This window comes from Canis aureus, chromosome 16 (genome assembly GCF_053574225.1).
Source record: "Canis aureus isolate CA01 chromosome 16, VMU_Caureus_v.1.0, whole genome shotgun sequence".
NCBI classification, from domain to species: Eukaryota; Metazoa; Chordata; class Mammalia; order Carnivora; family Canidae; genus Canis; species Canis aureus.
The window spans coordinates 39,569,904-39,595,580 of record NC_135626.1 but is presented as its reverse complement, the minus strand read 5'-3'; the positions used below and the strand labels follow the sequence as shown (position 1 = coordinate 39,595,580).

At 37.5% G+C, this 25,677-nt stretch overlaps 2 protein-coding genes and 1 non-coding gene across 3 annotated transcripts; 2 read left to right on the top strand and 1 right to left on the bottom strand.

Annotated features, from left to right (window-relative positions):
* Positions 1 to 4,714: 4,714 nt before the first annotated feature.
* Positions 4,715 to 5,912, top strand: LOC144285342 (uncharacterized). The gene has a single exon (XM_077850454.1). It carries the CDS (start codon positions 4,774 to 4,776, stop codon positions 5,464 to 5,466), a length of 693 nt encoding a protein of 230 aa, XP_077706580.1. The 5' UTR covers positions 4,715 to 4,773; the 3' UTR covers positions 5,467 to 5,912.
* Positions 5,913 to 10,556: 4,644 nt separating this feature from the next.
* On the bottom strand, positions 10,557 to 10,663 carry LOC144287273 (U6 spliceosomal RNA). The gene has a single exon (XR_013355117.1). It is a non-coding gene; the product is annotated as a U6 spliceosomal RNA (small nuclear RNA).
* Positions 10,664 to 16,551: 5,888 nt separating this feature from the next.
* LOC144285341 (uncharacterized) lies at positions 16,552 to 17,684 on the top strand. The gene has a single exon (XM_077850453.1). The coding sequence runs from the start codon at positions 16,592 to 16,594 to the stop codon at positions 17,195 to 17,197; it is 606 nt and encodes a 201-aa protein (XP_077706579.1). The 5' UTR covers positions 16,552 to 16,591; the 3' UTR covers positions 17,198 to 17,684.
* Positions 17,685 to 25,677: the final 7,993 nt, after the last annotated feature.

The following is a 25,677-nucleotide window of genomic DNA, read 5'->3' as shown; positions in this document are numbered from 1 at the left end:
TGAAAAAATAAGTGGGAAATATCAGAAAGGGAGACAGAACATGAGAGACTCCTAACTCTGGGAAACGAACTAGGGGTGGTGGAAGGGGAGGTGGGAGGGGAGTGGGGGTGACTGGGTGGCGAGTACTGAGGTGGGCACTTGACGGGATGAGCACTGGGTGTTATTCTGTATGTTGACAAACTGAACACAAATAAAATATAAATTTATTTAAAAAACAAATAAAAACTGAGAACATGTATAATATATATTACATTATATCATGATAATATAAAACAACTGAATTTTAAAGAAAAAGAAAAAATCATTTGAATATCTAGGCAAAATATTCATGTCAGTTAAAAGGAAAGGAAACAGGACACTGTTCACACTTTTTAATGGTGACACTTCATGTCAGAAAAAAGTAAAGTAACATTCTTGAGACATTCAAGGAAAGAAAATGTGATTCCAGAATTTTATATCCAGCCAAACCAAACTCCATGCCACAAATAAATTACTGTGAACATGAGAGACCTCAGGGAATATTCTCCTTGTGGGCTATCCTAAAGAATTTATTAGTGAATGAGCTTCAAACAACCAAGATGACTAAAGATATTGGAGGGACATCTACATAAGGACTAGCAGAAGGAGATATATAAATATATTATGGGCTGAATATACATAAGAAATACATTATTATTATCTGTAGAACTAAGAATGAATGATGAACAGGCAAGAGGCAGTATGGTATGTGATGACTACACATTGACCATGTAGATATAGTACAATTTACAAAAAAAACAGAGGAAAAGGAAAGAGAATAAAGTAGAAAAATTTTGCTAATTGCCTACAAGTATTAAAAGATCTGATGTTGAAGCAGTGGGGAATGAAGAAGTAACTAAGGAATTTCAATATTCCATAAAATAGGGAATCAAGTGACAGTTGCCAGAAAATCAGTCTCGTGAAGTATCATATATGAATGTTTATTTAAAGGTAGCTGTTAGTACAAAATATAAACCTTCCTAAATATCAAAGATGTACTGAGAAAGAGAGAATAAAGCAATGAAGGATTATAAAGACAGAAAAATAGAGGTAAAGATGTAGGTATTTAACATATATATTACATATGCATAACTCACTATATGTTGTATGTCAGTCTTCATTATATATTATTCATCACTATTCCCTATGAGATATATATATGTATATATCTCATATATATGTATAAAATATACATATATATATACACCAAACTACATATATAGGGATGCCTGGGTGGCTTAGCAGTTGAGTGTCTGCCTTTGGCTCAGGGCGTGATCCTGGGATCTGGGATTGAGTCCTACATTGGGCTCCCTGCAAGGAGCCTGTTTCTCTCTCTGCCTATGTCTCTGCCTCTCTGTGTGTGTGTCTCTAATGAATAAATAAATAAATCTGTAAAAAAAACCAAACTACATATATAATAAAAACTACATACCTAAAGCCAAACATATTGATCATATCAGTACATGTAATAGGCTCAACCCACCTATAAAAAGAAAAGTATTTTCAGATTGGCTAAAATATAAAAACCCCAACACTGCTGTATACAATAGATACTATAAAACAACATGTTCCAGAAGGTTAAAAGTAAAAGAATAAAGACAGAAAGGGAGACAGAACATGAAAGACTCCTAACTCTGGGAAACAAACTAGGGGTGATGGAAGGGGAGGTGGGCGGGGGGTGGGGGTGACTGGGTGATGGGCACTGAGGTGGGCACTTGACGGGATGAGCACTGGGTGTTATTCTATATGTTGGCAAATTGAACACCAATAAAAAATAAATTTATAAAAAAAGAATAAAGACATATCATAGAAAATGTAAATAAAAGAAAGCAGAAGTCACAATTTTTACACCAAACAGATTAGATTTATGCTGAAAGACATTACAGGACACAAAGTGGTACACTTTATTATGGTAAAGGCTACAGTGAAAATACAGCTACAAAGCTAAACTTCAGAAACAGAAGGTGATGCAAGAATAAAAATACACAAGCCAAAATTAAAGACTAACACATTGTACTTACAGAACCTGTGAAAAAAATTAATAATAATATGAAATAACTACACATAAGGTAGATCTTATAGATATGCATCAAATTCACAATCCCCAAGATAAAAAATATACTTCTTGTTTTCAAGTGCATGATATTATTTTAACAGTGAAAGTCTGAAAACAACCCAAATGTCCATCAATAGGGGGCTGACTAACTAAAGCATATTATGGCAACAGAATAGGACATTTTGTGGCTGAAAATGAAATGAAGAATACCTGAACTATACTACTGTGAAATAACATAACTCTGGTATAAATTGTTAAGTGAAGCAAAGCAAGTTGGAGCAAATTATATCTAGTGTAAAATCATTATCTAAGAAACAAAGGAGACACGCTATGCAAATGCAAACACACTTATATTTTTAAAAGCAATGAAAGGGAAAACCTTAGATATAAAAATGATTCTCTGTGGGGGACAGAAGGAATAGAAATAGCAAGACTTCCTTAAATATGCCTCACTTTGTAGAATTTACTTTGGAACCATAAATAATTTGCATAATTGTGAAACAACATTTAAATTTAAAAGGTGATTCCCAGAAATTATTTTTTTAAAAAGCCCCTGGTGATATGCTCTATCCCATGCATGATGAAAATACTGTAAGTTTCAAATGTTTACTTCAGGTGTCTCCATCCAGCTGGAGACAATCACATTCAGGTCACAGTAGATGTGCAGAGTTTGAGTGTTTCACAATGTGATATCAAATCTAAAGGAGTAGGGATCCCTGGGTGGCGCAGCAGTTTGGCGCCTGCCTTTGGCCCAGGGCGCGATCCTGGAGACCCGGGATCGAATCCCACGTCGGGCTCCCAGTGCATGGAGCCTGCTTCTCCCTCTGCCTGTGTCTCTGCCTCTCTCTCTCTCTGTGTGTGTGACTATCATGAATAAATAAAAAAAATTAAAAAAAATCTAAAGGAGTAGAGATGAGGCTTTAAAAAAAGAAGAAGAAATGTCAAGGAAAACATAAGGGAGGAGGGAGCCATCTGGGCTGGAACTTAGAGAATAAAGAATTGCTGAGTTGATGTGGGAGGATGAACTTTCTAAGGAGATGTAACAGTACAATCAAAGGTATGCACTTCATAGGATTTAGCAACCGAATACACCTCTATGTGAACTGTTCAAGAATAGTAAGTACCTCATGTGCTTTTTGAGGGAAAAAATCAACACAGTAATTACAAAGCATTCAGCAGACTATTTGGCACATGGCAAGCACTCACAAACTCAAAACAGGTATTACAGAAGTGAGAACCTCTGCAATACCTCGCTTTTCATTGTAAGTACATGAACCTTAAATACATAATGCTTATTTTGGACACCAATTCTTTGATGCTTTGAATATTTTCCAGAATCTTGCCTTTCAATATACTATATTTAAGTGCCTATACAAACAGCAAGACTTATCTGTTTACATCTTCTTAAGCAGAATGACTTGAATTTGAATTATTGAAAGAGCACAAGAAACAGATGCTTTAAATAAAACCTTCCATGTAATGCAGAATCTATTACATATGTTGGCCAGCCAAAAGAAAGGTCAAACCCATTCATCTTTAGCATACTATATGTGGAGAAGGTTCCTGAAGGAAAAAAATCATTTCTGAAAATGGTTCTTTCATTGAAAAAGAATGAGTCAAAGCTATATCTTGAGGCACAGTCATTACAATGAGTTTGGAATGCCTTTTGTGCCCCCTAACTCTGCAATCATCCAGGAAACACAGTCCAGTCCTCCCCATCCATTGTACACAAGTAACCCCAGTGATGAATCCTTCTATTTCCTTATCAGCACTTCACCTGACAGTAGCATGCATTTTCCTACTTTGACAAAAAAAGAGAGAGAGTTGGCACTGAGATAGCCATCCTAAAAATACGATTATGGAAAAAAAGAATGAAATCCATGATCATATTTTGAGGATGGTTATCACAATGTCAAACTCTTTCTCTTTTTTTGTCAAAGTAGAAAAATGCATGCTACTGTCAGGTGGAGTGCTGATAAGGAAATAGGAGGGGTGCCTTGGTGGCTCAGTCAGTTATGCATCTGCCTTTGGCTCAGGTCATGATCCCAGGGTCCTGCTTCTCCCTCTCCCTCTGCCACTCCACTCCCCCTGCTTTCTCTCTCTCTCTTCCCTGTCAAATAAATACGATACTTTTTTTTTTTTTTTTTTTTACAAAAAAGGAAATAGGAGGAAAGACTCATCACTGGGTGAAATAGGTGATGGGGATTAAGGAGTGCACTGCCTTGATGAGTACTGGGTGATGTATGGAATTGTTGAATTGCTACATTGTACACCTGAAACTAATATGATACTGTATATTAACTATAATGGAATTAAAATAAAATAAAATATGATCATGGAGTAGTACACAAAAGTGGGACACATGGAAAAACCCAGTAACTGAATATCATGTGACAGCTCCAACTTAGAAAATACATTAGAGAAAAATTCGAAAGTGGTTCAATGAATCTTAACACTGCAGAAAAGGGTAAATTATGCTTTACTTAGATATTGGCATATTTAACCTGATAAACACGATTATTAGTAACACTAATTGTTTCCTGGTAGGAAAAACAACAAGAATGTTGCTCATAGTAACATCAACTACTCAGCAGAGTATAAAAGGGGACAGAGGTAAGGAAACATTCAAAGTCAAGAAACCACCCTAGTGGAAACCCACTCAAATCCACCTGTGGAACCCAACTCCTTTCACTGACACCATGGTCAACTCCTGTTGTGGCTCCGTCTGCTCTGACCAGAGCTGTGGCCAAGAGACCTGCTGCCGTCCCACATGCTGTGGTTCCAGCGGCTGTGGCTCCAGCTGCTGCAGGCCCAGCTGCTGCATCTCTAGCTGCTGCCGCCCCTCCTGCTGCCAGACCACCTGCTGCAGGACCACCTGCTGCCGCCCCAGCTGCTGTGTGTCCAGCTGCTGCCGCCCCTCCTGCTCTAGTTCCAGCTGCTGTGGTTCCAGCTGCTGCAGGCCCAGCTGCTGCATCTCTAGCTGCTGCCGCCCCACCTGCTGCCAGACCACCTGCTGCAGGACCACCTGCTGCCGCCCCAGCTGCTGTGTGTCCAGCTGCTGCCGCCCCTCCTGCTCCAGTTCCAGCTGCTGTGGCTCCAGCTGCTGCAGGCCCAGCTGCTGCATCTCTAGCTGCTGCCGCCCCTCCTGCTCCAGTTCCAGCTGCTGTGGCTCCAGCTGCTGCAGGCCCAGCTGCTGCATCTCTAGCTGCTGCCGCCCCTCCTGCTGTGGCTCCAGCTCCTGTGGCTCTAGCTGCTGCCGCCCCTCCTGCTGCCCCTCCTGCTGCCTGCGCCCAGTCTGTGGCCGGGTCTCCTGCCACACTACCTGCTATCGCCCCACCTGTGTCATCTCCACCTGCCCCCGTCCCATGTGCTGTGCCTCCTCTTGCTGCTGAGCCCCCTGCCCTGTGACCACCACCTCTGTTTACCTCTGCCCCACAGACGTAGACTCTTTTTGGTGCTCACCATTAGGACACATGAAGTGGGGTTAGTAATGCTTCACTGAGTTGGGTCTCACGATTCCAACGAGCCCATCACTGTCCCACTGACTCTGTAAGCATATTCTGGCCTCAGTCCAAATTCTACTTCTGGATCTTTCCCTTTCATTCAAGTATGAATTTCCTTACAATATACCAACTGTTGTATTGACTAATTCTTCCTAAATTCTCCTTAACTGTGGGGCACCAACTCATCAAGTTCAAGGAGCTAAAGTTTAATTTCAGTATTTCTACATTACAGATATTTATAGCCTCTCTCTTAATTGTCCAATGGATTCTTTTTTATAATTCTTATTCTCCAAATTGTCCTATGTTATAACTCTATGTCAAAATAAACCACCACTTTCCTGTATGAAAATTCAGTGTGACAGTACTCTTCTTTAAGATTTTCAATACAGTCTGGACAACTATATTTTACCTACACATGGACAGACAAAATGGTTTTGTCAATTTTACAATAGAGGGAGAGTCCACCTTAGTCATAGCTTCAGTTTCACTGGCAGTCTCTTGAGTTCTTAGATAAAACAGATATTCTTGGGAATCCACATATAAAAATCAGAAAAAATCTTTTTTGGAAAACCTGCAAGCAATTAATGCTCCCTGGGGCATTTTTTTCCATATTATGTATCTGTGAAAGCAGCTAATAGTAGTTATAAGGAAAATAAAATTGAATCTAGCTGGGAACAACTGATGATTTGGGAAAACATAATGAAAAGCTAAGGGTCATAAATCAGAGTTTAAAGGACAGCTCTAAAAGCCAAAGGTTTCACTGGCAACATATAAATTGACTCTCATAGAGGGCAAATAGAGCTGAGGACCAAGGCTAGGACTTCATCAGGGGAGGAGCAGAGCTCCTGAGGTGATTGATCATTCAACCTAGCCATGCCAAGATCTGGGCCCTACCTGGAGAGACAGGGACCCTGAGATATGAGATGGCGACATCTGAAGTGGTGCACTTGTAGATCTTGAGTCCCCTAAATTCCCTTAAACACTCTGTGCTTGCAGAAGTGATCCAATTTCTTTCTTGTCATATAGCGCCACCTCCATTCTTAAGGATGATGCAGAAACTTCAGTCTTGAAAGACAAATAACACAAGCTCCCCTCACTACTTTCTCCCACCTCTCTTTGTCATAGACCAATAACTACAATTAAGTTACACAACTCACCCAGAGAATGGCTGAGCTTGTTTTTTTTAATATTTTATTTTATTTTATTTTTTATTGGAGTTCAATTTGCCAACATATAGCATAACACCCAGTGCTCATCCCATCAAGTGCCCCCTCAGTGCCCGTCACCCAGTCACCCCCACCCCCACCCACCTCCCTTTCCACCACTCCTTGTTCGTTTCCCAGAGTTAGGAGTCTCTCATGTTCTGTCTGCCTCTCTGATATTTCCCACTCATTTTCTCTCCTTTCCCCTTTATTCCCTTTCACTATTTTTTATATTCCCCAAATGAATGAGACCATATAATGTTTGTCCTTCTCTGATTGACTTATTTCACTTAGCATAATACCCTCCAGTTCTACTCACATCGAAGCAAATGGTGGGTATTTGTCGTTTCTAATGGCTGAGTAATATTCCATTGTATACATAAACCACATTTTCTTTATCCATTCATCTTTCAATGGACACCGAGGCTCCTTCCAAAGTTTGGCTATTGTGGACATTGCTGCTATAAACATCAGGGGTGCAGGTGTCCTGGCGTTTCAGTGCATCTGTATCTTTGGGGTAAATCCCCAGCAGTGCAATTGCTGGGTAGTAGGGCAGGTCTATTTTTAACACTTTGAGGAACTTCAGTTCCTCAGTTTTCCAGAGTGGCTGCACCAGTTCACATTCCCACCAACAGTGCAAGAGGGTCCCCCTTTCTCCACATCCTCTCCAACATTTGTTGTTTCCTGTCTTGTTAATTTTCACCATTCTCACTGGTGTGAGGTGGTGTCTCATTATGGTTTTGATTTGTATTTCCCTGATGGCCAGCGATGTGGAGCATTTTCTCATGTGCTTGTTGGCCATGTCTATGTCTTCCTCTGTGAGATTTCTGTTCATGTCTTTTGCCCATTTCATGATTGGATTGTTTGTTTCTTGGGTGTTGAGTTTAATAAGTTCTTTATAGATCTTGGAAACTAGCCCTTTATCTGATATGTCATTTGAAAATATCTTCTCCCATTCTGTAGGTTGTCTTTTAGTTTTGCTGACTGTTTCTTTTGCTGTGCAGAAGCCTCTTATCTTGATGAAGTCCCAATAATTCATTTTTGCTTTTGTTTCTCTTGCCTTCATGGATGTATCTTGCAAGAAGTTGCTGTGGCCAGTTCAAAAAGGGTGTTGTCTGTGTTCTCCTTTAGGATTTTGATGGAGTCTTGTCTCACATATAGATCTTTCATCCATTTTGAGTTTATCTTTGTGTATGGTGTAAGAAAATGGTCTAGTTTCATTCTTCTGCATGTGGATGTCCAATTTTCCCAGCACCATTTATTGAAGAGACTGTCTTTTTTTTTCCAGTGGATAGTCTTTCCTGCTTTGCCGAATATTAGCTGACCATAAAGTTGAGGGTCCACTTCTGGATTCTCTATTCTGTTCCATTGATCTATGTGTCTGTTTTTGTGCCAGTACCACACTGTCTTGATGACCACAGCTTTACAGTACAACCTGAAATCCGGCATTGTGATGCTCCCAGCTATGGTTTTCTTTTTTAAAATCCCCCTGGCTATTCGGGGTCTTTTCTGATTCCACACAAATCTTAAAATAATTTGTTCCAACTCTCTGAAGAAAGTCCATGGTATTTTGATAGGGATTGCATTAAATGTGTAAATTACCCTGGGTAGCATTGACATTTTCACAATATTAGTTCTTCCAATCCATGAGCATGGAATATTTTTCCATTCTTTGTGTCTTCCTCAATTTCTTTCAGAAGTGTTCTGTAGTTTTTAGGGTAGAGATCCTTTACCTCTTTGGTTAGGTTTATTCCTAGGTATCTTATGCTTTTGGGTGCAATTGTAAATGGGATTGACTCCTTAATTTCTCTTTCTTCTCAGTGTTATTGTTAGTGTATAGAAATGCCCTGAAATCTGGGCATTGATTTTGTATCCTGCCACACTGCCAAATTGCTGTATGAGTTCTAGCAATCTTGGGGTGGAGTCTTTTGGGTTTTCTATGTAGAGTATCATGTCATCTGCAAAGAGGAAGGGTTTGACTTCTTTTTTGCCAATTTGAATGCCTTTTATTTCTTTCATAAAGGAATATGTTTATTGTTGCCTGATTGCTGAGCTAGGACTTCTAGTACTATATTGATTAGCAGTGGTGAGAGTGGACATCCCTTTCGTGTTCCTGATCTTAGGGAAAAGGCTCCTAGTGTTTCCCCATTGAGAATGATATTTGCTGTGGGCTTTTCGTAGATGGCTTTTAAGATGCTGAGGAATGTTCTTTCTATTCCGACACTCTGAAGAGTTTTAATCAGGAATGGATGCTGTATTTTGTTCAATGCTTTCTCTGCATCTGTTGAGAGGATCATATGGATCTTGTTTTTTCTCTTGCTGATATGATGAATCACATTGATTGTTTTACAAGTGTTGAAGTAGCCTTGCATCCCAGGGATAAATCCCACTTGGTCATGGTGAATAATCTTCTTTTTTTTTTTTTTGAATAATCTTCTTCATGTATTGTTGGATCCTATTGGCTAGTATCTTGTTGAGAATGTTTGCCTCTGTATTCATCAGGGATATTGGTCTATAATTCTCCTTTTTGGTGGGGACTTTGTCTGGTTTTGGAATTAAGGTGATGCTGGACTCATAGAATGAGTTTGGAAGTATTCCATCTCTTTCTATCTTTCCGAACAGCTTTAGGTGAATAGGTATGGTTTCTTTTATAAACGTTTGATAGAATTCCCCTGGGAATCCATCTGGCCCTGAACTGAGCTCAATGGGAGACTATATCCCAAAAGATCTGTAGGACCCAAAGACTGCTTCATAGCTTGTGATGTGCTTTTCCATCAAGAGGCTCATAGTGTCCAGTTGTTTCCCCTTTTTTGATGTTATCAGCTATTGATGATCATTGCCTAGAACCATTATTTCATTTAGGCATAGCAAAATCATGATATTGCAATTCTATTATTCCTCTGCCTGCCACTTATTAGCTGGGATAATTCCATAAGGCAAAACTTCTCCTCATCAGCATTTAGTAATCCAGAGGAATAGTATATACAGGAAAAGCAAAATATATGTTTTATTCTTTCCTTTTATTTACCAGTTTGCATCCTCCAAGGGTGATGAGTTTTTTTTTAAATTTGCATTAATATGAACTCATGGATTTCAATACACTTGATTGTGAAACAATCCATTGAAGCTCATATCCCTCCATTGATGCTCAAATAAGCAATTTCAAGTTGGCCTCCAAGTCCTTTCAACATGAATCTAGTAATCTTTGAAAATTCCTTGGTTTTTCATATAACCGGATATTGCAGACTTGTCTGTACATTTCCTTTCCCAGACTTCTAATCAACCATTTCTCCAAGGAGCTCCAGTTCCTTTCCGGAGGATACAGTATATGAGACCATGAATTGAAATATGTGGATGTTCATTACTACTAAATCACTTTCTTTTAGCTTTTTAACATTCACAACTAGAAAATATATATTTATATGGTAAACCATGTCATGAGTTTTTACTGATTAAATCAATACCACCATCAAAGTAATGAACATCTATCACCCACATTGTAATTTCTTCCCATCCCCTGTTCCCAGGCAACTACCAATCCACTGTCACCATAAATTTGTTTTCATTTTCTAGAATTTTATGGAATACTACCATTGTGTACTCTATCTTGCCTGGCTTTTCATTCAGCATAATAATATTAAAATTCATGTTGTGTGTATCACTAGTTCATGTCTTTTTTTTCAGTTTATTTTTTTTGTATTTTCCAAGTTCATGTTTTACTTTAGTCCATTCCTCTGTGTCCATCTCTCTCCCATGCATGTGAGTGTGTGCTCTTTCAAAAATATGAAACGCTTCATGAATTTGCATGTCATCCTTGCACAGGAGCCACACTAATCTTCTCTGTGCTGTTCCAATTTTAGTATATGTGCTACCCAAGTGAGCACTAGTTCATTTCTTTTTATGACTGAGAAGATTTTCATAGTATAGAGACATGACATTTGTTTATCTACCTACCTGTTGGTGAACATGTGGGTTGTTCTCAGACTTTTTGGATTCAAATAAAGTCTCCATGAATATTTGTGAACAAATCTTTATAGTGACGTAACGTTTTATCTTTATTTTTAAAATTTTAATTCCAGTGTAGTTAACATACAGTATTGTATCAGCATCAGGTATATAATACGTAACTCAGCAATTCCATATATTACTCAGTGCTCATCAAGATAAGTGTACTCTTAATCCCCTTCACTTATTTCACCCATCCACCTACCACCTCTTCTCTGGTAACTATCTGTTCTCTATAGTTAAGTCTTTTTTTGTTTGTTTGTTTGTTTGTTTCTATGTTTCTCTGCCTCCCTCTTTGTTCTTATGATTTTTTTTTATCTCAGCTAAATACTTTGGGGTGGAATGGCTAAGTCATATAGTAGATATATCTTTAACTCTTTTAAAAAAACATCAAACTGTTTTTACAAAGTGTGACATTTTATGTTCCTTCATTGTATGAAAGTTCCAATGGCTTCATATCATCACCAATACTCCATAAGATCAGTCTTGTTAATGTCAACCACTCTAGAGTATATATGGTGTTAATCTTATTATGGTTTTAAGGGGAATTTTCCTACGGATTAATGATGTTAAACATCTTTTCATTGGTTGACTTTCCATCTACATATTTTCTCTGGTAAGGGTCTATTCAAACCTTTTGCTCATTTTTTGTCGAGTTGTTTTACTTCTTATTTCTGAGTGGTAACAGTTCTTTATATGTTCTGCATACAAATCCCTTGTGGGATATATGTTCTGTTAAGCATTTTCTCCAGTGCGTGGCTTACCTTTAATTTCCTAAACTGTATCTTTCTTAAAGTTATTATTTTAATTCCAGGTGGTTAACATAGTGTTATATTAGCTTCAGGTATACAATAGTGATTTAAAATTCTATACACCATCCTGTGCTCATCACAACAAGTGCATTCCTTAATCCTCTTCACCTATTTCATCCATCCTCTACCCTCTGGTAACCATCAGTTTGTTCTCTATAATTAAGAGTCTACTTTTTTATTGGTTTCTCTCTCCCTCTTTTTCTTCCCTTTGCTTATTTGTTTTGCTTCTTAAATTCCAGTTATGAGTGAAATCACATGGTATTCGTTTTTCTCTGATGACTTATTTCACTTAGCATTAAACTCTTGAGCTCCATCCATGTGTCATTGCCAATGGCAAGGTTTCATTCTTTTTTGTGGCTGAATACTTTTCCATTGGAGATATATACCACATCTGCTTTATCCGTTCATCTATCAATGTACACTTGGGCTGCTACCATATTTTGGCTACTGTCAATAGCACTGCTATAAACATAGGGGTGCATGTATCACTTTGAATTAATGTTTTAGTATTTTTGGGGAAATACCCAGTAATGCAATTACTTGATGGTAGAGTAATTCTATTTTTAACTTTTTAAGGAAACTCCATAGAGTTTTCCACAATGGATACACCAGTTTGCATTCCCATCAATAACATGGGAGCCTTCCCCTTTCTCTCCTTCCTCACCAACACCTGTTGTTTCTTCTGTTGTTGATGGTAGCCATTCTGACAGATGTGAGTGAGGTGCTCTCTCATTATAATTTTGACTTGCATTTCCCTGATGGTAAGTAATAATGAACACCTTTTCATGTGTCTGTTGGCTGTCTTCTTTGGAGAAATATCTGTTCATATCCTCTGCCCATTTTAATTAGTTTATTTGCTTTTTGGGTGTTGAGTTTTATAAGCTCTTCATATATTTTGGATACCAATTCTATATCAGACATTATCATTTGCAAATATCTTCTCCTATCCAGGAAATTGCTTTTTAGTTTTGTTGATTATTTCCTTTACTGTGCACAAGCTTTTTATTTTGATGTAATCTCAATAGTTCCATAGTTGCTTTTGTTTCCCTTGCCTCAGGAGACAAATCTATGGGAAAAAAAGCTGTTATAACCAATATCAAAGAGGTTACTGCCTAAACATTCTCTCCTGAAAAGAATTTTTTTTATTTTGATGGAATCCAATTAATTGATTGTTCTGGGATGCAATTAGGTTGATTTAACAGTTTGAGCCTTTCAAAACTTGCTTATAAGCTGTGTGAGGATCAGAACAGCTTTTATTCTAAGGAAAAGTGTGTCCCACTCCTGAGGCAATATTATTCTAAATACTCTAACCAATGACCCATGAATTACAAGGTTTTTCACTCTGGTTCATGGGACCATGTACTGTTTCAGGCCTTGTGTCACCTCCAAGGATTGTTCCCTTTGTCTTTATCAAGATAGAGTGGGGCAGAGGGCCTCTTTTTCTGCCCTTGGGTAGTTTCTTCATGCATATGCACTTATAAGTACTCAGCTGAAGATGCAGGTGGACTTCCTGCAGATCTCTGGGGTTCTCTGTGCAGTTCTTTTTTTTCTTCTGGTACTCTACCATGTGAATTGCAGCTTTCTTGACCTTACCTTCATCCTGGCTCTGTCTCCTCAAGTCAGGAGGACCACTAGGCTCTACCTGGTCCTCTCTCCCAGAGCTGCATCCCCAGAAACTCTCTTCAAGAAATAAACTGAGGCAACTCTAGCGATCTCCTCATTTGTTTCCCCTCTCTAAGGCAACAGTGTTCTGACTTGACTACCAATGTCTAAAAGCCATCGTTTCATTTGTCTGTTTTTTTAGTTGCTTCAGGCGAAAGGATAAATCCAGTCCCTACGATTCCTTCTCAGCAGGAAATGTAAGTCCCTTTTTAGTTTTGTTTTCTCTCCTCTTTCTCTATACTTCCAGTATTTAAAAATTTAATGTAATATAAGCAAATATATTTCCTATACGTATTCCCTTATTTTTTTTCTATCCATCATAGTGTCTTTATTTTTCCAAATTTTCATTTAAATTCTAGTCAGTTAACATATAGTATAATATTAGTTTCAGGAGTACAATTTAGTGATTCATCACTTACATATAATACTCAGTGCTAATCATAACAAGTGCCCTCCTTAATCCCCATCACCCATCTAGCCCATCCCACACCCACATCCCTCCTTTATTTGTTTTGACACATTGTAGAACACTATAGGCACTTTATTCCATCTGTTTTATCATCTTTTAATAATATATCCTGGTGATTACTTCATAGTGGCAATATAGAGATATTCCTTATTCCTTTTTATAGCTGAATAGAACTCCATCATGGGGATGTACCATAGCTTATTCACCACTATCCTACTGAAGGACACCTAGGTTGTGTCTAGCTCTTGTTGTTGTATTTACAAATAGCACTGCCATGAATAATTTTGCATAACATCTTTTCATAATTTTGTCCGAGTTCCTTGGTTAATTTATAGAATTGGGATAGCAGAGTCAAAGAATAATGCCACTAATTATTGTCAAATCTTCATAGGAAAGATATGAGCATGACTATTTCCACATAATCTCACTATTAAAGAATGTAGTCAAATTATGAGTTTTTCACAGTCTCACAGGTGAGAAGTGGTATCCTGTATAACTTCATTTCTATTCCTATGTGGGAGACTGGACATCTTTATATGATGAAGAAAGATGTGCATCTTATTTTTCCATTAGGTTTTCTTCTTCTCCAGTCTAATTTTAGAAGTGCTTTATATATTAAAGTCATTGACTCTTTGGTATAAATTACAAGGTTTTTTGCAGTCATTTGTCTTTTTACTTTGTTTCTGGTGATATTTTAAAATACATTTTTTATTACAAATAATTATCTTTTTACTATCAGAATTTAATTGCAAAATGTATTTGTATACAGTTGAAAAAATATTAAATTATGAGTCCTCTCTAACAACAAGATCTCCTGTTACCTCTCCTGCCCATTTTGTAAGTGATCTTGGTTGACTCTCTTTGAAGTGCTATTGCATCACTATCCTTACTGCTCCCATTGCCACCAACCTAGACATGCATTCTTCTCTCATCCCTAGCCTACAACCACTTTCTAAACTTTCTTCCTGCTTCCTGTCACTCTACCCACCGCCAGGCAAATAATATTTTAAAAGCCTATTCTCTCACACCTTTATCCCAATTATGTGATGATACAGTATCTACTTTCTTTGCATAAATTCAAGAATATCATTTTAGCAGTAGACTATTATTTTTCTTTACCCTCCTACACATACCATCCGAACAAGTCATTTACTCCATCAGAGGCCAAAAATAAACCCCCATTCAATCATATCACCATTGTCTGAATATTCTTTTTTCTTTTCTCCATCCATATATATTATCTATAGTATGATAAAGGGTGAGTAAATGCACTATGTTTTCAATAAATCCCACATTCATTTAATTAACATTCATTCAGAGTAATTGCTAGGCACCATGTTTGTATATATGAATAAGACAGTCTGGCCTCATGGAGTATATAGAAGGACTGGAGGGAAAAAGATATAAGCCAATTATGTTAGAGTGTGATACCTTATATCACAGGTATCTTGGAGCAAAAGGGAAAGAAAGATTCATTTTGAATGGGGTAGATGTCAAGAAAGACATTAGAAATGAGTTGATATCCAGACTAGACATTTATATATGAGCAAGAGTTAGTTAAATTGACAAGGGAGAAAGCACATTAACACAAATGAAACAGTATGAGGAAGGACATGGGATTATTACTCCTCATAACTCTTTGAATATTCTAGGAAAAAACCATCTTCCTTATTGACTACATGATTTCAATCTATCTAAGCCTCAGTTACCTCATGTCTGAAGAATTAAGAAAAATCCTGACCACCTCTTAGAAGCCCCTGTGAAGTATTAATAAGGTAACAATTACAGAAGACTCAGAAAATTCCTGACACACAACAGGCACTCAAAAACAGTAATTTTAGCATTATCTCATATTTCATAAGTGTATACATTTAAATACATAATTGTTATTTATCACACAATGTTCTACATGCTTTCCAAACCCCTACATATGTGTTCTTTGTCTTATTGAAGTGCCTATAGGACACAAATTAAAGCTTAACTCCTTAGATCTCATTTACATCAAGCAAAATACCTCAAACATAACTTTTTGAGAGACAAAAGCTCAGAATATAAATATTCAACACACATATTCAATTGGGTATATTCATCTACCAAAATAAGAGAGAAAACACTCCTTTATGATACCCTCTCTGAAGAACATGTTCATAATAATTTAATAATTTTTAAAAGAACCTATTCATGCCAATGAGTTTTTTTACTGTGTAAAAGTAGTGAATCATTACATTATAACTTTCAAATCGAATAGATTCAGTAAGACAAAAGAGATAGGTACTTTGCTAGGATTTTTTATACCTCATTGACCATCATAAAATCCAAAGGAATCACAGTATTCCCCACTGAACATAAGTGATTGCCCGCCCCCGCCCCCCAAGATGGCTCTTTCACCCTATTTTCCTACCAGCCTTTCATATGACTTGTTAACCTCTTGGCTAGAAGATTTAGTTGACATAAAATCCATTCTCAACATATTATCCTGGAGTTAAATACATAAATGAAGATTTAACACTTGTAAAATCCAAAGAAATAATGTCATAGGAGAGTGTACTTTGGAAGACACATCAGACAAGGAAAGAAATATGGAAGCTGATTCACTTGGTTTTAACCAAATCAGATAGCTCACAATACAACAGGAGAAGGAAATGGAGCCTTTTCTATATATAGGTATATTTACCAGATAAACATAATTATCTAATTTACTAAAACTACATGATTTTCTATTAGGATAAACAACAAGAAGAGTTGTCCTGCACATGGTCCTAGTGGCCCTCAGCAGGGTATAAAAGTGACAGATGGCAGGGGAGATCACACTTGAGAACTTCATTCTTCTGGAAACCCACCCAGAGCCCCCACCCTCTGACACCATGGTCAACTCCTGTTGTGGATCGGTCTGCTCTGACCAGGGCTGTGGCCAGGAGACCTGCTGCCGCCCCACCTGCTGCCAGACCACCTGCTGCAGGACCACCTGCTGCCGCCCCAGCTGCTGTGTGTCCAACTGCTGCCGCCCCTCCTGCTCCGGTTCCAGCTGCTGTGGCTCCAGCTGCTGCAGGCCCAGCTGCTGCATCTCTAGCTGCTGCCGCCCCACCTGTTGCCAGACCACCTGCTGCCGCCCCAGCTGCTGTGTGTCCAGCTGCTGCCGCCCCTCCTGCTCCAGTTCCAGCTGCTGTGGCTCCAGCTGCTGCAGGCCCAGCTGCTGCATCTCTAGCTGCTGCCGCCCCTCCTGCTCCAGTTCCAGCTGCTGTGGCTCCAGCTGCTGCAGGCCCAGCTGCTGCATCTCTAGCTGCTGCCGCCCCTCCTGCTGTGGCTCCAGCTCCTGTGGCTCCAGCTGCTGCCGCCCCTCCTGCTGCTGCCCCTCCTGCTGCCTGCGCCCAGTCTGTGGCCGGGTCTCCTGCCACACTACCTGCTATCACCCCACCTGTGTCATCTCCACCTGCCCCCGCCCCATGTGCTGTGCTTCCTCTTGCTGCTGAGCCCCCTGTCCTGTGACCACTATTTCCATTTACCTCTGCCCCACAGATAAAGACCCTTCTTTTGTGCTGAGTGTTAGGACACATGGAGTCTGGTTAACATCATTGAACTGTTGAGCCTCATGATTCCAGGGATCCCACCACCATCCCATTGACTCAGTACATTCTGGTTTATATTAAGCTCCTTCCATTATTATCTTTTCCTTTCAGTATTGGCACCAAATACGTATATTAATTTGTAACCTATCAGCTAAAAAATTATCCCATTCCTCTAAATTTGTCATTCTTCCTTATCACTTTGGGGCTCTAGATTATCCTTCCTAACAAAATGATTATCTGCAACTCCTGTGCCATACTGATTTGACACTCTCTGATCTGAGGTTCAGTTATACCCTAAGACCTGGGGGTCCAATTATGTATTTTCTGAAGGAGTGAATTTCTTATGTCTTGTTGCTTCTCTGCTTTTAATAAACTTTTCTACACATAAAAATTCACTGGCCTTGTTCTCTATTGTTTTCATGATCATTTTTCTCAATAACTAGACAACTATATTTACATGATGATACAACTCATGTTGAAATCACTTCAAGGGGCACTGGGTGGCTCAGTGATTGAGCATCTACCTTTGGCTCAAGTCGTGATCCCAGGATCCTGGGATCGAGTCCCGCATTAGGCTCCCTGCAGGGAGCCTGCTTCTCCTTCTGCCTATGTCTCTGCCTCTCTCTGTGTGTCTCTCATGAATAAATAAATAATAAAATATTTTTAAAAAACAAAAAAAGAAATCACTTCGAGACTAAGTGCTTTATCAAATATAGATAATTTAGGATATTGGAACAAAGCAGCACATGTATATGTGTATGTGTACATGCATATGTCTTAATATCCTAAACTGGGACAGACTTAATTCATGTCTTTAGCTCTATTTATTATTCAATTTTAATTTTTACTGAGATATAATTGACATATAACATTATATTAGTTTCAAGTGTACACCATAATAATTTGATATTTTTACATTTGAATGACCACACTAAGTCTAGTTACTGTCACCATAGAAAGTTATAAAAATTCTTTTTCTTGTAATGAAAACTTTTAAGATTTACTCTTTTAGCAACTTTCAAGCATGTGATACAATAGTATTGACTATACTAACATCATGCTAACATTGCAACCCATTACTTATTTATTTTATAACTGGAAGTATACATCTCTTGGCCATCTTCACCCAGCCCACCCTCTAACCCCACTCCCCTCTGGCAACTGCCAATCTGTTCTCTATATCTATAAGTTTTGTTTTGTTCATTTGTTTGTTTGCTCAGATTCCACATGTGAAATGATACAGTATTTTTCTTTGACTTATTTCACTTAGCATAATGTCCTCAAGATCCATTCATGTTGTTGCAAATGGCAAGATTTCATTCTTTTTTATGGCTGAGTAAAATTTTATTATATATATTTATATGTAAATAAATATATAAATATATTATATATATATATATAGCACATCTTTTTTTATCTATTCATCCAGTGATGGATATTTAGGTTGTTTCTGTATCGACTATTGTAAATAATCCTGCAATGAACATAGGGATGCATATGCATATATCTTTTTAAATTAATGTTTTCATTTTATTTGGATGAATACCCAGAAGTAGAATTGCTGGATAATATAATATAGCAGTACTATTTTTAATTTTTTGAGGAATCTCCATATTCTCTTCCTGAATGGCTGCAGCAATTTACATCCCCATCAACAATGCACAGGGTTCTTCTTGAAGCTATGCTTTGGAATCACACTTTTGGGAAATCCCTCCTTCTATTACATTCCCATAAACCCTATGTAGAAAAGTTATAATGACAGATTTAAACATTAATAACATATTTTTAAGTGAAAATCTTAACAAAATTACATAAATACAATAAAAACAAGAAGTTTAATAAAAGCAATTATATAAACAAAGATTTAAAAACTAATGAAATAGAAAGTCTCGTAAAACTAATCAAAGAGAGAGAGAGAAAAAGAAGAATGAACTTAAAGAATGACAAATAACATTATATTTAAAGGGGAAATAATCAGCTCCTAAAAGAGTAGAAACTTTTAAAGAACATATTAGAACATTATGTATAAGTTTATTCCAATATGTATGAAAATTATGATTGAATTGACTGTAAGATATAAATTAATAAATGAATTCCAGAGGATATACAAAACATAAATAAGCCAATAACCATTAAAGAAACTATACCTATGACACAAAATCTATCCTTTATATATACTGATATTAAAAAGCCAGACCCATGTTGATTTATGAGTAAGTTTACTAAACTTTAAAGCTCTCTCCCATTCCAACTGGGAAAAAGAACAGAAGAAAGGAAAATCTTTCCAGTTCATTTTTAGTAAAACAATAATATTAAAAATATAGAAGAACAGTGTGATAAAAGAAAACTATAAGCCTATATTATTGAAGGTCATAGATACAAAATTCCCATAAATACTAGTAAGTGAAATTCAGCAATGTATAAAAGGAATAACACATCACAACCAACTAGAGTTTGTCCCAGATATTCAGGAATGCTTCAAAATTAGAAAATATTTAAATAAGCTTGTTGGTACTAGCACATTAAAGGTGAATAACTACAGGATTATATCAATAGCTGTGGGAACATAATTCAATAATATATATTAGTCAGGGTTCTCCAGAGAAACAGAACAGGAAATAGATATAAATATAAACACACATTCATATACATAAAGAGAGAGAGAGACACATTTATTTTAAGGAATTGGCTTATGTGATTACAGAATTTGAGAAGTCCCAAGATCTGCACTCAATAGCTAAAGATCCGGAAGAGTTGACAGTCTAAATTCCAGTTCAAAAGCCAGCAGGCTCAAGACCCAAGAAGACCCAAAGTTTCAGGAGAAGACTGATGTTAAGAGAGTCAGACAGGAGTTCCTTTTTAAGCAAGGTTGGGGACACCAGCCTTTTTTGTTCTGTTCAGACTTTTGATTGATTAGAAGAGGCCTACCCACATTGGAGACAGCAATCTGCTTTATTCAGCTTACCTATTTGAATGTTAATCTTACCCTGAAACACTTTCACAGACATACCCAGAATAATGTTTGTCCAAATGCCTGGGCATTCTATGGCCCAGTCAAATTGACACATAAAATTGCCCATCACAACAGCCATTTACTATTAAGATTTGTGTGGAATCAGAAAAGACCCCGAATAGCCAGGGGAATTTTAAAAAAGAAAACCATAGCCGGGGGCATCACAATGCCAGATTTCAGGTTGTACTACAAAGCTGTGGTCATCAAGACAGTGTGGTACTGGCACAAAAATAGACACATACATCAATGGAACAGAATAGAGAATCCAGAAGTGGACCCTCAACTTTATGGTCAACTAATATTCAATAAAGGAGGAAAGACTATCCACTGGAAGAAAGACAGTCTCTTCAATAAATGGTGCTGGGAAAATTGGACATCCACATGCAGAAGAATGAAACTAGACCACTCTCTTTCACCATACACAAAGATAAACTCAAAATGGATGAAAGATCTAAATGTGAGACAAGATTCCATCAAAATCCTAGAGGAGAAGACAGGCAACACCTTTTTTGAACTTCGCCACAGTAACTTCTTGCAAGATACATCCACGAAGACAAAAGAAACAAAAGCAAAAATGAACTATTGGGACTCCATCAAGATAAGAAGCTTTTGCACAGCAAAGGATACAGTCAACAAAACTAAAAGACAACCTACAGAATGGGAGAAGATATTTTCAAATGACATATCAGATAAAGGGCTAGTTTCCAAGATCTATAAAGAACTTATTAAACTCAACAGAAAAGAAACAAACAATCCAATCATGAAATGGGCAAAAGACATGAAGAGAACTCTCACAGAGGAAGACATAGACATGGCCAACATGCACATGAGAAAATGCTCTGCATCACTTGCCATCAGGGAAATACAAATCAAAACCACAATGAGATACCACCTCACACCAGTGAGAACGGGGAAAATTAACAAGGCAGGAAACCACAAATGTTGGAGAGGATGTGGAGAAAGGGGAACCCTCTTGCACTGTCGGTGAGAATGTGAACTGGTGCAGCCACTCTGGAAAACTGAGGAACTGAGGTTCCTCAAAGTGTTAAAAATATACCTGCCCTACGACCCAGCAATTGCACTGTTGGGAATTTACCCCAAAGATACAGATGCACTGAAACACCGGAACATCTGCATCCCAATGTTTATAGCAGCAATGTCCACAATAGCCAAACTGTGGAAAGAACCTCGGTGTCCATCGAAAGATGAATGGATAAAGAAGATGTGGTTTATGTATACAATGGAATATTACTCAGCCATTAGAAATGACAAATACCCACCATTTGCTTCGACGTGGATGGACCTGGAGGGTATTATGCTGAGTGAAATAAGTCAATCGGGGGATCCCTGGGTGGCGCAGCGGTTTGGCGCCTGCCTTTGGCCCAGGGCGCGATCCTGGAGACCCGGGATCGAATCCCACGTCGGGCTCCCAGTGCATGGAGCCTGCTTCTCCCTCTGCCTGTGTCTCTGCCTCTCTCTCTCTCTCTCTCTCTCTGTGGGACTATCATAAATAAATAAAAAATTAAAAAAAAAAAGAAATAAGTCAATCGGAGAAAGACAAACATTATATGTTCTCCTTCATTTGGGGAATATAAATAATAGTGAAAGGGAATAGAAGGGAAGGGAGAAGAAATGGGTAGGAAATATCAGAAAGGGAGACAGAACATAAAGACTCCTAACTCTGGGAAACGAACTAGGGGTGGTGGAAGGGGAGGAGGGTGGGGGTGGGGGTGAATGGGTGACGAGCACTGAGGGGGGCACTTGACGGGATGAGCATTGAGTGTTATTCTGTATGTTGGCAAATTGAACACCAGTAAAAAATAAATTTATTATTAAAAAAATAAAAAAATAAGAAATAAAACATTCTAAGCAAAATAGGGCTAAAAGAGGACATCCTGGGATCCCTGGGTGGCGCAGCGGTTTGGTGCCTGCCTTTGGCCCAGGGCGCGATCCTGGAGACCCAGGATCGAATCCCACATCGGGCTCCCGGTGCATGGAGCCTACTTCTCCCTCTGCCTGTGTCTCTGCCTCTCTCTTTCTCTCTCTGTGACTATCATAAATAAATAAATTAAAAAAAAGAGGACATCCTAATGAATGCTATTTATTAAAACTTCATAGCAAACATAATACTTAACAAACTTTAGAAGTATGCCTACTAAACTTTGGACTAAGACAAGAATAACTGATATTACTCCCTGTTGTTCATTGTTATATTTGAGATCCTAGCCAATGTAATCTGATAAGAAAAAAGTGTTACAGAAAAAAACCCCAAAATTGCTGATATTTGTAGACAATATAGTTGTCAAAACAGGAAATCCAAGAAAACCCGCAAACTTGTGCTGAAAAGGGGGTTTAGAGAAGTCACTATATAGAGTACTGACAAACAAAAAACCCAGTAACCATCCTTATAACCTGTAAGAGTCAATTAGCAATTCTAATTTACTAGAAAGGAAGATTTCATTCAGAGTAGGTACAAATATTATAAAGTGCTTCAAAATAACTGCAATATTTATGAAGAAAAGCTCCAAATATTATTTGGAAATCTGTATTTAAATAAAGAGTTAATGTCAGGTTTATTACTGGGAAGATTTACTATCACAAATATGTCAATTCTTCCTAGTTGAATCAATAAATTTAATGCCATTCTCATCAAAATTCCATTGATATTTTTTAAGAGTATGATTAACTGTTTCTAAAATGCATTTAGGAAAGAAAAAGTCCAAAATTAGCCAAAGGAATGCTGAATAATTAGAAGGGATTTTTCTCTATCAGACATTAAAACTTACAGAGCTATAACATTTGAGGCAGTTATATTGGTGCAGTAATGCACAAATAGATCAGTGCAATATGACAAAGAGATCTGAAACAGACCCAAAGTTATATGGAACCTTAGAATTTGTGATAGGAGGCATTAAAAATCAGTGGAAAGATTATAGAAAATTGAACAAATAGCACTGGGTATGGTATTCAATATGGAAAAAAATCTGTCCCCTCTTATCATGTTTAAAAAATCCAAATGGGTCAAATATTTAGTTGTTAAATAAGAACTTAAAGCTATTAAAAATACATATGAACAAAATCTATTAACTTCAGTATTAAGGGTACTTTAAGACACATGAAAAAAAAAAAGACACATGAAAGAGAAAACCATAAAAGAAAAGATCTATAGATTGGATTTCAATAAAATTCAAAATGTCTGTAATACCCTGTGCTAAATTGGAGAGCTTGTATGGCATATAAAACAGATAAATCAATATTACCCATAATAAACATAAAAATCCTAAAATTCAATAAGAAAAGATAAAAAATATATATGGGCAAAGCATGCATAAGACAATTCACAAAGAAGGAAACACAAAAGGCCAAAAAGTTTATGAAATGTACTTAACCTCATTAATGAACAGGGAAATTCTATTTAAAACAATAATGAAACAAATTCACACCTATTAGGCTGGTAAAAATTTAATATTTTTTTTTAATTTTTATTTATTTATGATAGTCACAGAGAGAGAGAGAGAGAGAGAGAGAGGCAGAGACACAGGCAGATGGAGAAGCAGGCTCCATGCACCGGGAGCCGGAGGTGGGATTCGATCCCAGGTCTTCAGGATCGCGCCCTGGGCCAAAGACAGGCGCCAAACCGCTGCGCCACCCAGGGATCCCTAAAAATTTAATATTAATAAAACCAAATATTAGTGAACATGCAAAGAAAAAAGATATCTCATTTATGGCTTGTATGAATGTTTAAGTTGGTATAACTGTTGTTACAGGTTGAATTGTGTCTCTCAAAATTCTTGCTGTTGAAAGTCTAAATCCCAAGGTCTCAAAACGTGACCTTATTTGGAGATAAGGTCTTTACAGAGGTAATCAAGTTAAAATGAGGTCATTAGTATGGGCCTTAATCCAATATGAGTGGTGTCATAATAAGGGGAAATTTGGAGATAGGCATGCACACAAGAAACTGCAGCATTAGCTCACAAATGGAAAAATCTGCTCTTTTTAAAATATTTTATTTATTTATTCATGAGAGACAGAGAGAGAGGCAGAGACATAGGTAGAGGGAGAAGCAGGCTCACCACGGGAAGCCTGATATGGGACTTGATCCCAGGACCCCGGGATCACCACCTGAGTCAAAGGCAGGCGCTCAACCACTGAGCCACCCAGGCACCCCGAACAATCTGATCTTGAGTTTCTTCTTCATTCTATACCTTCAGGTTTTTATTGTCTTTCTTTTGAGCTCAGAAATTTATTACTTTAAAAATTGTATTCAGAATCCCTATATATATGTAATAAGAGGAAGAATTCATATTAGCTTAGTATCTGTGTTGCTGAAGCCTCTTAATTTAATTTTTTCAAAGATAAAATTTCACCTATTAGGCATTGGAATAATTATAGTAGGCAGTGAAATGTAATATCTAATGAAATGTTTGATTAAATCAATAGCTACTTTCATAAAATCAGTGCTATTCCTAGATTCTTTTGAATATTTTCTTTTGCTTTTGAATATCTAATAAGATATCAACAACGTAAATTTATAATAGAGAAATCAGGCAGTCTCATTTTATTTTTTAACTTTTTATTTTAATTCTAGTTAGTTAACATACAGTGTTATACTAGTTTCAGGTGTATGATATAGGGATTCAACACTTCCATACATCACCCAGTGCACATTGTGACAAGTTCATTCCTTAACCTCCATTACCTAGTTCACCTATCCCTCCATCCCCACACCCTCTGATAACCATCAGTTTGTTCTCTATAATTAAGAGTTTATTTCTTGATTTATCTCTCTCTCACTATTTTTGCCTTTTGCTCATTTGTTTTGTTTTTAAATTCCACATATGGCATTTGTCTTTCTCTGACTCACTTATTTCACTTAGCATTACACTCTGTAACTCCATCCATGTCATTGTCAATGGCAAGGTTTCATTCTTTTTTGTGGCTGAATACTTTTCCATTGGAGATATATACCACATCTTTATCCAATCATCAATCCATGGACACTTGGGCTGCTTCCACATCTAATATTATAGCATGTACCCCTTTGAATTATTGTTCTTGTATTTATTGGGTAAATACTCAATAGTCCAAATCCTGGATCATAAGATATCTTTATTTTTAACTTTCTGAGGAACTTCCATAATGTTTTCCATAGTGGTTGCACAAGTTTGCAAAGTGTCCCTTTTTCTCCGTATCCTCACCAACACCTATTGTTTTTTCTACTGTTGATTGTAGCCTTTCTGATAGGTGTGAGGTGATCTCATTATAATTTTAATTTGCATTTCCTTGGTGATAAGTGCTGATGAACATTTTTTTATATGTCTGTTGGCTACCTGTATGTTTTCTTTGGAGAAATGTCTGTTTGGTTCTTCTA

What these genes read in the sequence shown, in the direction of transcription:
- LOC144285341 (XM_077850453.1), top strand. Translation starts at nt 16,592, where the DNA reads ATGGTCAACTCCTGTTGTGGATCGGTCTGCTCTGACCAGGGCTGTGGC.
- LOC144285342 (XM_077850454.1), top strand. Translation starts at nt 4,774, where the DNA reads ATGGTCAACTCCTGTTGTGGCTCCGTCTGCTCTGACCAGAGCTGTGGC.